Source organism: Rhinatrema bivittatum, chromosome 6, assembly GCF_901001135.1.
Source record: "Rhinatrema bivittatum chromosome 6, aRhiBiv1.1, whole genome shotgun sequence".
Classification (NCBI taxonomy): domain Eukaryota; kingdom Metazoa; phylum Chordata; class Amphibia; order Gymnophiona; family Rhinatrematidae; genus Rhinatrema; species Rhinatrema bivittatum.
The window spans coordinates 39,350,639-39,367,368 of record NC_042620.1 but is presented as its reverse complement, the minus strand read 5'-3'; the positions used below and the strand labels follow the sequence as shown (position 1 = coordinate 39,367,368).

Sequence of the window (16,730 nt, the reverse complement as noted above, 5' to 3'; positions counted from 1 at the left end):
CAAATTCATTCTTGTTGCAATATCACAGACCATCAAATAATCTAGAACTTTTTCTTCACATTTTGACAGCCAAAGTCTGTCTGTGCTTATCCCGTGCCTTCATCACATTTTAATATAAGATTTAATTTTTCTGCTTTGGTAATAGTTAAGATTCTGTCCCCCATGGGGGGGGGGGGGGGGTCAACCACATATTATGCAGACTTTCGATTTCAGTAAAAAAAAAAAAAAAGACCATTGTTAATTCATATTTTAGACCCTACATTTGGATCTTATCCAAGAAATGATGAATTCAGTTACTGTTTTTGTCTGCAGTAAGAAGCTGTTCCATGCAATCACCAGCCTCGCTGTGGGGAAAAAAAAATTCTACTGTTCCTTTCCACTGAAAAAGATCCTGCTCAAAAGTGAAGAAAAGCATTGGCTTTTTATTATTATTTGGCCTTTAATCTTCTTTATTTTTTTGCTCTTAAATTACGTTTTTCATAAAATTGCGAACAATCAGGAGGTTTCAGTTATCTCTAATCAGCGCAGACATTCACATAAAGAACAGAGTGGAGACTCTCTAGCCCCTGCCGGTCCTCTCGCTGTTCTTTGCCCTCCTTGTATAGGGCTCACATAAAGAACAATTGAGCGGAGGCTTTCTAGCCCCTGCCGGGCCTCTCTCTGATCCTCGCCCTCCACGTGTTTAGTCTTAAAGGGAGGTGGGCGGTGCCACAGCTTTAGTTTTAGGCTTTGCTAGAGAGAGTCAGGAGCTTGTTCTGTGCTGCTGTCACCATGTCTCAGGTAATCCAACGATTTCCACTTTCTTTGTGTTTTCTTGACGGGCTGTGAGGTTACTGGGAGAGGGCTTTGGGTTTGCTTAAGTCTCCCGACCTTATGCCTGTCGTGTATTGCAATAGTTCTAAGATCGCAGGCGAAAAATTCTCTTGTGTTAAGGGTAGAATTGCATTTCAGAGATGCCGCAACCACCACGTGGGAAGCGGAAGAGAAACCGGAAAACAAAACGTTTAAGTCGTGGTAGTAATACTCGTTTTTCGATGGCAGATGGGACCTTTTCCTGGGATGTATGTGTGTTGCCGAAGTAATATATAGTGACAAAAAAAAATACAAGGTTTTGACGAAAGAGAAAAAAGGGAGCCAAGGAATGCACGCGTCACTGCTTTACAATTATTTTAGTTGTTTAGTTCCCGAAATTGCAACGCTTGCTTTGGAGTGTCGAACTGAAATAACGCGGCCGAGGTGCGGTATTAGTTTGACCTCACTGTCAAGCCGAGAAAGGCGTGGGGAAGTGCTGCAGCGGCGCTCTCTGTGGGATCCCTGGCGGATGAAGGCTCCCTCCTCCCCCCCTGCCGTGTACAGTCCGTTTCCCTCTTCTTAAAACCGCTTTAGAAGTGAAAGAGAAGAACGCTGCCTGACTGCTGATCTGTATCCGTGGGCTAATGGAGTCGGGTTTTATTTTTCGGCTAGGGGAGAGGAAGCTGCATGCATCCAGTTCACTTGCCCAAGTACGAGAAGAGGAAGTGCCAAATCTCTCGGGTGACGGGATTCCCGGCTCGCTCTGGGAGGGTAAAGGCTTAAACAGGTCCAGAGTGCTCGCTCCTTCCTCCCCCAGAACCAGATCGCAATTATCCCATTGTAACTCCGATCTAGAGACGACCGAGCCCTGCCAGAAGTAGGCGAACTACTCCAACCTTTATAAACCTCTGCAGAGACAGAACATAAGAAAATGCCATACTGGGTCAGACCAAGGGTCTATCAAGCCCAGCATCCTGTTTCCAACAGTGGCCAATCCAGGCCATAAGAACCTGGCAATTACCCATTGCTAATGGCAGTGGCTATTCTCTAAGTGAACTTAATAGCAGGTAATGGACTTCTCCTCCAAGAACTTATCCAATCCTTTTTTAAACACAGCTATACTAACTGCACTAACCATATCCTCTGGCAACAAATTCCAGAGTTTAATTGTGCGTTGAGTAAAAAAGAACTTTCTCCGATTAGTTTTAAATGTGCCCCATGCTAACTTCATGGAGTGCCCCCTAGTCTTCAAGACGCAAGTTTGCTTTCAAACAGTGACTTCACTGTGTGCTACCAAATAGAAATTTAAAACAATTGAACAGTTTTAATACAGTGATTATTTCTGTTTAGCTATAACTGCAGTCCTTAGCTTGCTGCCCTTAACCTTCATCCGCAGCAATATGAGGCCCACTGGAGCCAGTGTGTGCAAATTCTCTCAGGCATATTCAATATGGTATCCTGAGCACCCATAAGAACTAGCTGGGAGCCACTGATCTAGCGATAGATTTTTTTTATATTCTGCTTTTGGCACTTTGAAGTGTACTTCAAAGCAGATTATATTCAGGTACTATAGGTATCTACCTTATAAATGGCCTGTGACCGACGGCCCGCAAATGCGCAGTAGAGACCAGCTCTACCGCGCATGTGCGGGCAAGCACGTCGCTCTGAGGCAGCTTCAGAAAGAAAAAAAAATGGTGGCGGGCGGCGACGGCGGTAGCGGGCGGTAGGGAGGGGGGGACTGAGTGGGAGGGGGGGGACTGGGACTGGGAGAGGGGGGGGGACTGGGAGAGGGGGGGACTGGGACTGGGAGAGGGGGGGACTGGGACTGGGAGAGGGGGGGACTGGGACTGGGAGAGGGGGGGATGGGAAGGGAGAGGGGGGGACTTGGGACTGGGAGAGGGGGGGCAGTGGGGGGAGGGAGGGAGTGGACGGAGGGAGTGGAAGGGGAGAGGACGGAGGGAGAGAGGGGGGAGGGAGTGAGTGGGACTGAGTGAGAGGGAGGGAGAGAGGGGGGAGGGAGTGAGTGGGACTGAGTGGGAGGGAGGGACTGAGTGATAGGAGAGGGAGGAGTGGGTGAGGGAGGGGGTGGTGAAGAGTGAGGGGAGAGAGAAAGAGGGGGAGGTGAGAGACAGAGGGATGTAGCCCGTTTTAACGGGCTTAACGGCTTGTTTCCCTATAGCTGAGGCAACAGAGGGTAAAGTGACTTGCCCAAGGTCACAAGGAGCAACAGTGGAATTTGAACCCTGCATTCGCTGGGTCATAGCCTGCTGCTCTACTCCTTTCTTCAATAAGCAGTTTTCTCTTTGATCCCTGTCTTCTGTTAATAACACATCTGCTAATCACTTTGGGAAAGTCACTTTACCAATAACAGTATTGAGCCATGTGATGTTCTCTGGTGTCAGAGCAGCCTAGTTCTTCATAGGGCCCCCTGGCTACACAGCGCAAGTTTGTGTTTTCTTTTTTTCTTTTTTTTTTTTTTGTTTTTTTTTTTTTACTTTGTCTGAAATATTCTAAAAGTGGGGAAAGGATACTGTCTGTCTCTTGCTCTGAGTTTGTAGAATGTGGTGAAGCTCATGAGAGCAAAATAGTTTGTCTGGCATTTTGGGAGAACAAGGTTTAGGGACAGAACTAAGGATGGAAAAGTTAGAGCCAAAGAATCTTTTTAACTTTCTATTTTTCCTTGTTGCTTTTCTTTGCTCTTTCCTTCCCCACCCCCTTCTTCCAGTCACTCTGCCTGGCATTTATCACATTTAACTTGTAAACATGAAAAGTACTAGCTTTGAAAATGCCAGCCCCATGATAGAGGCAAGTGTGAGCCCTACTAATACTAATGATTTTTAATGCTACTAGTTATACACAAGAACTGAAAGAGCTCTTTTCAGCACCTTTCTATTATTGGTCCCTCCCACATGTTAGCAACTGTCTCTTCAGTGATTAGTTACTAATATTTTAAAATGTTTCCCAGCCCTCTCATGGAGGCACACCTACCTGGCCAGGTTTTCAGGATATCCAAAATGAATATGCATGAGAGGTTTGCATACACTTAGTCTCAATATATGCACATCTAACTGGTTAGGTGTGCCTCCAGGAAAAGGCTGTGGAAACTGTTTTAAGAGAACAGGAATTTTTTTTATATAGTAGAACCTATAGTATGGCCAGTCTATAGTAAGCATCAGGTAAACAGCATTTAATGTAATGTCTGTTTAGTAGGGGTTTTTTTTGTCTTTTTTAATTTTCTTTTATTAAAGTTTTTTTAGCATAGAAAACAGTACAACCTATAACCATCAATACAAAAGGTATGCAGAATTGCAATGTCATACATATCCCCCCTTCCCTCCAATACAGCAGAGTCCTACAAAATGAACAGTTTAGTGCATATATCAGGGGTCAGGAACCTTTTTGGCTGAGAGCCATAAACGCCACATATTTTAAAATGTAATTCCATGAGAGCCATACAATATGTTTAAAACTAAATACAAGTAAATGTGTGCATTTTATGTAAGATCACACTTTTAAAGTACTCTGAAAATATTACACCAGGCCTTAAGACACCAATACATCTCCTATTAGGAAAACGGACCAAGTCAGGCTGCTATAGAGTCCTACACAGAAACTACACGCCAGCAGAAAACCTCACCTGAATCACGTGCTGTCCCTCACCTAACATAGAATAAAGAGACCAAAACGCATAACAAGCATGCAGAAAAAACTGAATTGGAAACTGCAACAAGCCAGAGTCTCTGTATGCAGTGTAACAAAGGAAAAAAGAAACATCACCCATCCTTATAAAACAAATCAAGAAATATAAAATCATCAGCAGTAAAACTGTACTAACAAAAAGAACATATTTCGAAACAGCTGATGAGTGGAATATCCAATAATTAAAAACTCATATAAAACATTTCCAGATTCCAACAAAATATTTCAAAATAGCAGACACAAGACCCAGTAATGAAAAATAAGGATACAAAAATGTTTTTGCTCTGCATACCTGGGAACGTTTGATATCCAGGTGTCCTGAGATTGTTCTGAATTAGCAGGAGGCGGGGTGGTTTGCTTGGAACTTTCTCCTCTGTCACATACAGCGCTCTCTCACACTGGCTCTCAATGACACACCTATACACACATGCTCTCAGTACTCACATATACACATGTTTTTTCTCTCACTTATATAGGCTCTTAATTACACATTTACACACATACTGTATCTTTTCACGCTTACACACACAGGCTTTCAATCACATAAATACATGCTGTCTTTTTCTCTCACACACAGACTCTCATTCACATGCTTACAAACATGTCCTCTCTCATTTACACACAGGCTCTCAATCACATACTCACATGCTCCATCACCTAAACCAGCTCTCAATCACACACAGACACACATGATCTCTCTCTTACTTATACACACAGGCTCTTAATCATACATACACATCATTTCTCTCACACACAAAGGATCTCAATCATACACACATACTCTTTCACACAAACAGGTTTTCAATCACAAACTTACACATACAGGTTCCCAATGGTAAACTTACATTCATGCTCTCTCTCACAGGCAGGCTCTCAATCAGACATACTCTTTCACATATACAGGCTCTCAATCATTCACATACATGCAATCTCTCACTCACCCACACAGGATCTCAAACACACATGCTTGCTCGCTCATTCATTCTCTCTCTCCCCCACCCCGGGAACTCGCGGCAGCAGCAGCCTCCTCCCAATGCTAACCTCCTTCATTTTCAGCCCTCGCGGAGGCGGAGTCCCATCTGCCACGGTTGAAGCTCTTCATTTTCCTCCGAGCCGCGCTGCAGTCTTCTTTTCGTCGGACACTAGCGTGGTCTCTTCTTCCCGCGCACACACCCGATGCTCACCACTTCCTCTTTCGGGCCGCGGGGGGGCGGGAAGAAGAGAGCACGCCGGTGCCGCTGACTCCAGCTGTCCTGCCGCGTTCCGCCCGGGCTGACAGCATTTTAAGCCCGGTCGGAGGAGGACTGGGGAGCAGCTGGGTCAGTGGGGGACTGGAAAGTGTGGCGACACTTGTCTGCGAGCCAGATGCAGCCCTCAAAAGAGCCATATCTGGTTCGCGAGCCATGGGTTCCCGACCCCTGGCATATATGGTGACCTGGGTACAGTCCATATAACATAATCTCACATGGTGTGTCTCCACAAAAATCAAAGTCCGCAATGAACTTCGGTCCCTATGGCTGCAAAAAGTCCATAACACATAGAAATGGTAAGTTACAGTTGGTTAATATAGGCCAGAAATGGTTGCCAAATATTATGAAAGGAAGCAAGTTTGTCATTCTTTTCAGCAGTAAGGGAAGCTAAATAATCATGCAATTTAGTGATAACATCTTTAACTTGGGGCAAGTAAGTCTATTTCCATTTAAGAGCCAGCAAGCTTCTAATAGCTATAAATAAATGAGTGCATAGTTTCTTAATCCCTATGGTCATTGAGTTAGGGAAGACCTGCAGTAAGGCCACTGCTGCATTAGGGGCAATGGAGATACCCAAAATGTCACTGATCCAGGTAAAAACCTCTGTCCAAAAAGGAGTGAGTTGCGAGCACTCTCACCATATGTGCAGGTATGTACCACTAGCCCCGCATTCTCGCCAGGAGTTAGGAAGATGGGGGTAGATTCTATTAAGTTTATCTGGAGTGAGAGATAGATCATCTTGTAGCAGTTCTCTTGCAACCTTGCGGAAATGGAGACTGCCTGGCGAGAGAGATGATTCCCCCCAGGTTTTCTCGTTCAAAGGAATACCTAGGTCAGCTTCCCATTGTAGCCTATGTTTGTACTGTGCTGAGGGAATTGGGGAGAGTAATTGGTTTAGTTTTGAAGTTGTCCCCTTTATGACATCACTGTTAAGGAGGTAGGATTCCAGCATCAACCTGCCTAGCCTTAAAGAGTTGGAATGTTGAATGCATCCTACAAAATGAGAGGCTTGCTCATAGGCCAAAAAATCTTGGGAATCTAGGTGGTGTAGATCAAATAACTGATCCCATGATAACAGGCTATCTTGATGGAGTAGCTTGCCTACCGTGGTAATACCCTTTTCCCACCATAATTGCATGCTTTTGGTTTGAAAGCCACTGGAGAAGTGTATATTATTAAATAGGGAGGTTTGTTAAAGTCGTGTGCCCACAAATGTCTGTTTATTAAGGGCCCTAATTTGCAATGTAGTCCTCAGTGACCAAGGGATACATTTGACTGGGCGCCAGGTATTTCAGGGCTGCCACACTAGAGAAGTCAATGCCATCGGGCCTACTATAGCCTGCTCTATATGCGCCCATTGTTTGGAGGTTAATTGATGATGAAAATCCAAAATTGCTCTCAGTTGACACACACTTTGGTACCAGGACAGATAAGATACCGCCCTGTATCTTTGGTTGGTATAGCACGACTCTGGCCACTCTCAGAGGCAGTCTCCTCCAGATAAAATCAAAAATCTTTTTCTGCCAAGTACAGAGTATGGATGAAGGTATATAGACGGGAAGTGAAGAAAATAAATTTTGGTAGTATTGTCATTTTGATTACGGCAATCCTTCCCATCCAGGAAAATGTATTCTTGTTCCATCTACTAAGATCAATTGTTTTGTGTACTAGAGGTTTGTAATTAAGAGTGAACAGCTCAGATTGGCCGATAATAGGATACCCAGGTATTTTATATGGGCTTTGGCCCACTGGAAGGGGAATTTTCGTGCTATAGTCATTGTGTCTAGTGGATTTAGGTTAATGTTAAGTTCTGATTTTTCTAGATTGACGCGAAGTCCCTCTACCTTGCTAAAACTGGTTAACTCCCTCATCCCCTGCAGGGAGCGGATGGGGTCAGTTAAAATCATGAGGATGTCGTCAGCAAACAAGGATAGCTTGTACTCCTGATCACCCAGCGTAACACCGGTAATATCTGTCGTGTGACGGACTCAGCTCATAAAGAGCTTTAGATACAGGGCAAATAAGAGGGGATAAAGGGCATCCCTGTCTTGTCCCACGTCCTATTGCAAAGGCTGGCCCGTAACAGTTGACTTTTACCCGGGCTTGGGGATGATCGTACAATTTTTGTATCCATTTAAGAAAAAATGGCCCAAAATTCAATTTTTGTAATGTATGGAATAAGAATGGCCAATGAACTAGATTGAATGCTTTCTCAGCATTGATGGATAACAATACTGCTGGCACTTCTTTCTCTTGGACCCACCACATTAGATCAAAACGTTTCGAATATTGTCAGCTGCCATACGCTGCGGTACAAAAACGACCTGATCAGCGTGCACCAGGTCTGGTAAAACTTTAAGTCTGAGCGCCAGCAGGCGTGCCAAGATCTTTAGGTTTACATTTATGAGCGAAATAGGCCTATAGGAGCTGCATTGAGTGGGATCCCTTCCTGGTTTAGCAAGTACAGTTATTCCTGCCACATTAGCTTGCTGGCCTATAGTCCCTGTCCTCCTGTAGATTGTTAAAAGTATTTGGCTAAGGGGTCTGCTAAGGTTGGCATGCATGGTTTTGACCACAGTCTCTATCTCAGTAACCGTGATAGGGACATCCAAAATCATCTGTTCCCCAGTGAGGCTCTATAATGTAACGGCATTCAAATAAGTTTCAATATCGGTAGATTGGATAGTGTCCTCCAGGCTATAAAGCTTTCCATAGAAACTGGAAAAGGCTTCCCTAATCCCAGAGGAGTCTGTTAAAATTTATCCTGATAAATCTTTGATTTTGGAGATATTATTTTGGGATATCTTAGCTTTTAACTGGCGAGCCAGTAGCTTACCGGCCTTATCACCCCCTTCGTAATATAATTGTTTGGTGATATCCAGTGCATGTAGTAATTGCTTATGTCGAGTTGATGGGAGTTCTGTTTTGAGGGCCAAGAGCTTTTGATAACCTTTCTTAGAATGTGTTAACGTGTTCTTTAGAAAGCTGGATTTGACCTTAAAGGTTATTTCGGACTCGTAATCTCTGGCATTTGCACTCTGAGGCTCTAGAGAAGGAGCCCACTTACCACTGCTTTGGAGCAGTCCCACCATGTGCTTGGGGTTACTGTGGTAATAGCGTTTAGCAAAAAATATTCTTGGAGCTGGGAATTCAGTTCTTGGGCAAACTTAGTATCATGTAACGGACTCGTTCAACTTCAAAAACGGGTTCCCGCATCCCTATCCCCCAAGATAACCTCAATACTGATAGGTGCGTGGTCAGACCATGTAATGGGTTCAATGTCTGTTTTACGTACTTGATTGCTTAGCATTTTATCTATCAAAAAATAGTCAATATGTGAGTAGCTGTCATGAGGGGAAGAGTAGTATGTATATGAGCGGGAATGAGGATTGCGATTTCTCCATACATCAACTAGCTGCCAGTCGTCTAAGATGCCCTTCAGTAGAGTCCTGTGGGTGTGGCCATGAATCACTTGCTGTTTAGAATTGTCCATTTCGCGGTTAAGAGTGAGGTTTAAATCTCCTCAAAGAATGATAGAACCTTCTGCATGGGATAATAGGAGTGACTCCACAATTGTGAAAGCTCCCTGGTCTTGATTAGGAGCATAAAGGGATACTAGACTGTAGACTTGTGATCCTATTCTTATTTTAAACAGTAAATATCTACCGGAGGGGTCCTCAATTTGTGAAATAAATTCAAATACCAATTGAGCGGCCAATAGAATACCCATACCAGCATATTTATGCTGAGGCCTGCTAGCAGCTGAGAGAACACGTGGCTATTCCTTACTGGCCAATAAGTGACTATGTCTGCATTTGAGATGTCTCCTGAATAAATGCTATATCTGCTTGAAGATGAAGCAGTTCTTTCTTAAGAAGGAAGCACTTCTTATAAGTGTTAATTTCCCTTAATGTTAAAGGCCTTATCTTAACCATAAGAAAAATATAAAATAGAGAGCAATAGAAACCATATGGACACTTTCAATATTAAAAATACAGCAATATCTGTAGGACCATGTGAGAATGGAAACAAACACCATATAATACTGTGCCTTGCAGAGTAGAACCCAGTATAAACATCCGCTGTTTCCCAAACCCATAACCTCTATGTTCACTGTTACTTCGCAAACCAGAATTTTGGGGGAACATGAAATGCGACGCTGTGACCCCCTAACATCCACCCCCCTCCCCATCTTAAGAATGCATAGAAAATTTAAATACAATTGGCATTCCTCTGCAGGCTTCAAAGCAGCCCTTATTAAATCGAGTTCAGTTAGAATTCTGAAGGTAATCAAAAATGAGAAAAACCTGTAGGCATATATAATTTTTTTATTTTTTTTTTTTTTTGCAAGGTAGTGGGAGCTAAATCATGATAAATAGAAATGGAAAGATCTTGCCATTTCCAGTTAGGGTGAGCTCTCGCCATTTTGAGGACTTCTTCCTTTATTTGAAAATGATAAAACTTTACAGTATCTCTGGGTTGGTTATCCCTCTTCGGCCCCAGGGCCCGGTGAGCACGTTCCAAATCGATCACTTGTCCACAGGTCTCTCCGGCTTGAGACGAGCCTCCAGTTGTCAGAAGTTCCTTGCAGAGAGTCTTAACTGTTGCCATACGGTCTTGGAGTTGCTCTGTTTCTGGTACCCCTCTAATACGCAGGTTTGCCCGCCTCGATCAATTTTCGAGGTCCTCAACTTTTTCGGACAGGTTTTCAAGTTCTGTATGCAATATAGTGTTTTGGGTGGTGAGGGACTCTACGATAGCCCCCTGGCTATCAGCGCGCATGTCGAGTTCGTCCACCCGGTGCCCATTGCTTCCAGGTCCTCCTTCTTAGTGGACATAGAAGCCAGTAATTCCGCTTTGTGGGATTTAAGGTCTGCCCTCAATTCCATAAACCAGTTCCGGATTTCTGACCAGGTTGGGGAGTCCGGGGAGGCAGTAGCTATAATCTCAGGATTGTCCACAACTCCCGAGATAGTCCTCCGTTTCGCCCACATGTTCCGTAGGCTTCTCGGCCTGAGCGTCTTTGGCTGGCAGTTCTCCTGCAATTTTGCTAAAGAACTGCTTTAAATCAGAATTTCTCTTCCAGGATGCCATCCTGGGTGATTCTCCCACACTTGTCCTTCGGAATTATTAGCTTAGGGCTAAAACGGCTTCTGGAAATGCCTCTAAAATGTGAGGGTTAAGAGGAGCTGTGGAATCAGGTGGCCATGTTGCTGTGCTGCTCGATAGCACCCCCCCCCCCCCCCCCCCCCCCCCCCCATTCAGTAGGTTTTTAATAAAGATGGCTGATTTTCCTGAATTTAGTTTTAATACTTGCCAGTTGAGAGGGCAAGAACTGCTACTGCCAGAAGGTCAGAAGGGCATCAGAAATTCCCCCCTTCCAACTTAAAGGTTACCATTTAATGTTACAAAGCAATAGGAAAAACTCATAATGGCCAATGCACTAACCTGTGCATTAAAACTGTGCTGAAATTCAGAGCATGGTTTCTTAACGCATAGATATCAGGAGTATGAAAAATGTAACTTCAGCCTGTACTGAGCACACATGTTAAACCTGGGTGCTGTTCCTTTAAGAGCAGAAGGAGACAGCAACTATCAGAATCTGGCCAGGTGGGGAGAAGAGAATTCCTGAATTGTGAGGAAACAGAAGCAGGGGAGCCCTTGAAGAGATTTTTTAAAAACTCACTACTCACAGGGAGAAAAGCTTATAGCATTATGTGGGGGCTGGTGCTGGCAAGGCCACTGAGAAAGGCAGTTGGAGTGAGGGGAATGAAACAAATCTTAAAATGCATCAGTAGAAAATTGAGCTGTGTACTCACAAGGCACCCTTGTCCGTGCAGTGCCCTGAACACCCGAAAGCTGGTTAAGTTTAGGTTGCCACTTGTGACTGGACCGCTGGAAACTTTACTCCACCACTGACCTGAAATAACATTTCCATTGCTAAGAGAACCTGAGTTAAGCCAGTGCACCTCTCTGCACTGGGGGGTAATAGTTAATACCTTCACTTGCTTGGGGTTTCCATGCCAGGGCGCTAAGCAGGGTGCACAATCATGGGTAAAACTGTTCTAAATGTCTTATCTGCCTGATAGAGATCACAGGTAATAGTGCCCTTGTGGTAGGGCACCAGTGAGGCCCTATGCTCAATTTTTGGAGGCTGACCCTCCTAGGGTTAGGGTGGAAGCAATTCAGAAAAGGGCTGCCAATGATGCAGGACCCAAAACCAGACGTTGCACGAAGGCTTAAGGAACTTCATGCACTGGCTGGAGGAGAAAGGAAGCAAATCATTTTAGCTGGCTTCAAGAAGGTGACTGCACTTCTAATACTAGGACTGATGTCTGTGAAGAGCAGCTTCCTGCCTGCACTTTGGTTCACCTCTGACCAAGGTTCTGGCTGGATAAGGGAGTGCCTCTCACACACAGGAAATTTCTGCTGTTAGAAGTACTCCTACCTCGCTGGGGAATGGAGAGAGGATAGAGCTGCTGAGGAGGGCCACAGAGTGGGCAATGAAACTGGCTCTTCATAGTGGAGCAAACTAAAAAGGGAACTTTTATATTAGGATTAAATATAGTTAAGCAAACTAAATACCAGCAGTGCGATTAGATACTTGGATATTACCACCCAGTTGGATAGAGGTAGCCCAGGAGTGGGAGAGCACTGGGATTTGCTTGCTAGAGACTTCTATTGGACTGGGATATGTTTCTATTGTGGAGTCTAGGGGGAATTTTGGTTAGAGCTAGGCTCTTCCTTTTTTTTCCAGAAGGTGAGGTAGCAAGTTTTTCTGTACAGTGTTAAGAGGTCCTTGCTCCATATTTTAGGGTAAGAGTAGCTAAATGTGTGGCATCTTGTGCATGTTAGTCTAGCTGAAGCCAGTGGGGAGAGAGAGACCTGTTTGTAAAGATTTAGAATACAGCATGCCTTTCTACACACGGTCCCATGTCACTTGCTATGTATGGACTAACTAAACTTGTACTTCTTCACTTAATATAGTTTTACATTCTGCCAGGAAAAGTCCACAGACTGAGTTCAGTGTAGGACCAGGTGATAGTGAGTTTGTCTTTTGCAGGATCAAGTTTAAAACAGTCTTGGGGGTTTTTTTTTTCCATTGCTGTAACTTTAGGCAGGAGGGGAAGAGCTTAGATGCATTACCAGGTGCCCCACCCAAGATAGTATGCTCATCAGACCCCCAGATCAGTACATAAAGTGAGGAGTAGAGCATAATTTGGCTGTTCCCCCTAAGAAGCAGTATTCTCTTGCTGACACAGTAATGCAAAAATCTGCATGGATGTGTAAGACACCAGTTTCTGATCAATAAAACTGATGCCAGTTAACTTTTATAAATATTTTGTGTATTAGTATACAAATATTCTTTTGTATTTGCATTTTATGGCATGCTGTTTGGCACTAGTGCATTCCTTACTGAAAGCTGCCCCCTGGAGGCAGCAGCTGGGACTTCAGTGTTCTCACAGCATTTGTTTAAAGAATGAAATACTGCAACGAAAAAAAGCATCCAAAGTACCCTCTATAATGAGGAGCTTCTGCTTATGTTGGTAACGGGATAGAAGACAAGAGAGTAGGACTAAATGGTCAATCTTCTAAATGAAGAAAGGTGGTTAGTGGAGTGCCCCAGAGGTCTGTACTGGGACCTGTTATTGTAGCATTTTCACTAATGATCTGGAGAAAGGAATGAGTGAAGTGACCTTATTTGCAAATAACACAATTGTTTCAAGTCATTAAAACAGCAGCAGATTGTGAAGAACTGCAGAAGGACCTTCTAAACAATAGATGCAGTTTAATGTGGACAAGTGCAAAGTAATAGATGTAGGGAAAAATAATCCCAACCACAAATACACAATGCTGAGTTCCATGTTAGGATTCATCACCTTTGAGTCCTTGTGGACAACACCTTGAAATCTTTGGCTCATTGTGCGGCGGTCAAAAAGGCAAATGGAATGTTTGGAAAGGAATAAAGACCAAAACTGAGGATATAATGCCATTGTATAGCTCCATGGTGCAACTGTATCTTGAGTACTGTGTGCAATTATGGTTGCCCCATCTCAGACATAGTAGGTCATAGGGAAAGGTACAGAGAAGGGTGATAAAAGGGATGGGAAAGCTTCTTGAGAGGCTAAAAAGATTAGGATACTTTGGCTTGGAAAAGAGATGAGATCTGATTTGAAATTTTATAAAATCATAAGTGGGGTGGAATAGATAAATAGGGAACAGTTATTTACCCTTTCAAATAACACTAGGACACTCCATGGAACGAGCAATAGCAGATTTAAAACAAATGGTTGGAAGTTATTAACAGTTTATGGACTTTTCCTTCAGGAACTTGTCCAATCCTCTTTTGAGCCCCACTATCTTTGTTGCTGGAGAGCATGTCAAGGCAACTGATTCCATCATTTAATTGTCACCAAGTGAAAAAAAATTAAAAGTAACCAGGGAGACCAGCTCTTATCTCTGGGTGTGAGATACAAGAAATAGATGATCTGTTGGGGATCAGACAGGATGCTGGGCTCGATGAAATTTCGTATGTTCTATTATCCAGTGACACAATTCTTGACCTCCTTCATCTGCCTAAATAAATGCTGCTTGCAGCAAACACCAATTCAGTCTGATCTCATTAGTTTTAAAATGCTCGTAAGATCACATTCATGAACTATTTTTACAAAGGTTTCTGCTTGGTAACGTTTTTGAGTCAGCAGGACACTTTTTTTTTCCTCCCTCAGTAGTAAGCTTGTGAATACTGCCTGAATTTGCAGTGATTAAGCCTCCCTGCAGGGAGTTCACAGGATCATAAAACTGCCTGGGTTTCTTCAGAGTAAGTGGTCCAGAAAGTAGTTTCACTGCACTGCTGTTTGAACTACTTGTAAAGAATTTTGTTTAATTTGGGGGGTGTAGACTTTTTCTTAAAATGAGAAAATAGTGCTTTATTATAGCACTACTACATGTGCACAGTGCTGAGTATTCAGGTATAGTAAGTCCATTCCCCAAAAAGCTTACACTCAGAGTTGATACGAGTCAATGGGAGAGCATGACTTGCCTGAGGTCCAAGGAGAAGCAGGATTTGAATGCTGTCTCTCAGCCCATTGCTCTAACCATTAAGCCATTCCCCTACCCAATCCTTTTGCTTGTGTTCTTTGATATGGAAGACTTTTTTTTTTCTTAATAATTTTTTTTTTATTAGACACTATATTAGAATAAACTTTTTAAATTTTCCTTCTGTGCCTTTAAGTTTTATAAATAGTTGTCATGATGAAGGAATCTCAAAGGATTGCTTCTGGGAAGCCATAAGCTAGATGGGAGATTCAGTAAGTCAAGTTGACCAAGCACATGCAGACCTTTGTCGGATAGGCAGTGCTCTGTGTGAGTAGCAGACAACTATAAAGTGGGTTGCAAGATAGGTTTCAAAGGTCCATAAAGAGAGACTCTCAAGGCAAACAATTGGACATCTTAATAAATGTTAAGTATCTTGGCATTATTAGATTTTGCTGTCCAATTGTTTGCCTTGAGAGTCTCTCTTTATGGACCTTTGAAACCTACCTGCTGGACTGACGTATAGTGTGGTTGCTCATTGTCCCACATTTTGTTGTGGTGACAACTGTCCTGCTGGGTCAGACCTATGGTCCATTGAGCCCAGCGTTCTGTTTCTGTAAATCCCCCATATGAAAGTCTTTCATGTTGATCTGTTTTTATCCCCAGATTGTTTTTTAAATTTGTCTTCAGGTTTTTGATTAATTTGCATAATTCTTTTAATGGGACTTCATAGTATAGGTTTCTTTTCCTGCCTTATTTTCTGTTCAGGCTGACTTTGAGAAAGCTGCTGAGGAGGTGAAAAAGCTGAAAACCACACCATCGGATGAAGATATGTTGGAACTCTATTCGCTATACAAACAGGCAACGGTTGGAGATATCAACACAGGTATGCCACCTGTGTGTTGTGATTAGCTACTATCCACGGGGGTGGACGAGTTTACTAGCACTGGAGAGATTGTGAATGTCAAAGGGGGACTTATAGCAGTATAGATCAACATACAGAAGGGAAGGGCACCATTGAAAATGCAGAGATACAGCAAGAAGCTGGGCACTACAGAGGGTGTGCAGGATGATGGATTATATCATTTTTGGATGAGTACAGACTATATTAGAAAAAGGGATAAAGGCATTTTTCAGCTGTATGACTCAAAAGCTAGAGTAGATGTTACAGCAATGCCTATGATTCTCCTAGGACAAGCAGGATGGTGGTCTGCACACATGTGTGACATCACCTGATGGAGCCTGGCATGGAAAAGTTAGTTCAAAGTTTGTAGAACTTTGACTAGGCACACAGAGCATGCCCTAATCCACATGGCCATGAGGGGGTCCCTCTACTCCCACCCCACACACACACAGCTGTTGCATCGTGGTTTGAGCTCAACAATTAAAAAATTCAGTGAAAACTGCACCAATTCATCAGTATTTTGCAGTTTTTCTTCTGTTCGGGTCCCTCTTTGGTTCTCCTATCTTCTCAGTCAGGTTTTTGGTTCCACAGTGCCTGCCAGCATTAATAGCCTGCTGCCTCTGGTCTTTCATGCCTTTCTGTTCATGTCATTATGGTCATATCAGGTTTTCACTGATTGGAGGGGCGCCCCCCCCCCCCCGTGCTCAAGGACTGTCTATCATGGACCTGCATGAAGTGTGCATCCTCTGCTTGGGGTATTGCACGGCATTGGTGCCAAGCCACACAGGATCTTCGGGTTCACAACCACATCACTCCATACCTCTGGGACTCTGTCCTGGTGGTGGGTTCTTTCAAATCTGGAGCAGGGAGTCTCATTTTAGGCTCCCCCTACCCAAATTGTCCTCACCACAGATGTGTACAACCTGGGGTGGGGTGCCTATGTAGAGGGGCTCTACACCCAGGGTTTATGGGTCCACCCAGGAAGCACAGTATCAAATCCTCACGATCAGGTGTACTCTACAGACTTTCAGAGTTTGGCTGTCCAGCAA

The 16,730-nt window shown here is 43.7% G+C and overlaps 1 protein-coding gene across 2 annotated transcripts in view; it reads left to right on the top strand.

Annotated features, from left to right (window-relative positions):
- Positions 1-16,730, top strand: part of DBI (diazepam binding inhibitor, acyl-CoA binding protein) — a 36,308-nt gene that overhangs the window by 544 nt on the left and 19,034 nt on the right. Inside the window, exons 1-2 of one of the 2 annotated variants that reach the window (XM_029605318.1) lie at positions 626-780; positions 15,546-15,663. In XM_029605318.1, the coding sequence (XP_029461178.1) occupies positions 772-780; positions 15,546-15,663 (127 nt within the window). In that variant the 5' untranslated portion in view covers positions 626-771. Of the gene's footprint in view, positions 1-625; positions 781-15,545; positions 15,664-16,730 lie in introns of those variants that run through there. The other variant, XM_029605317.1, reaches the window with a different exon arrangement.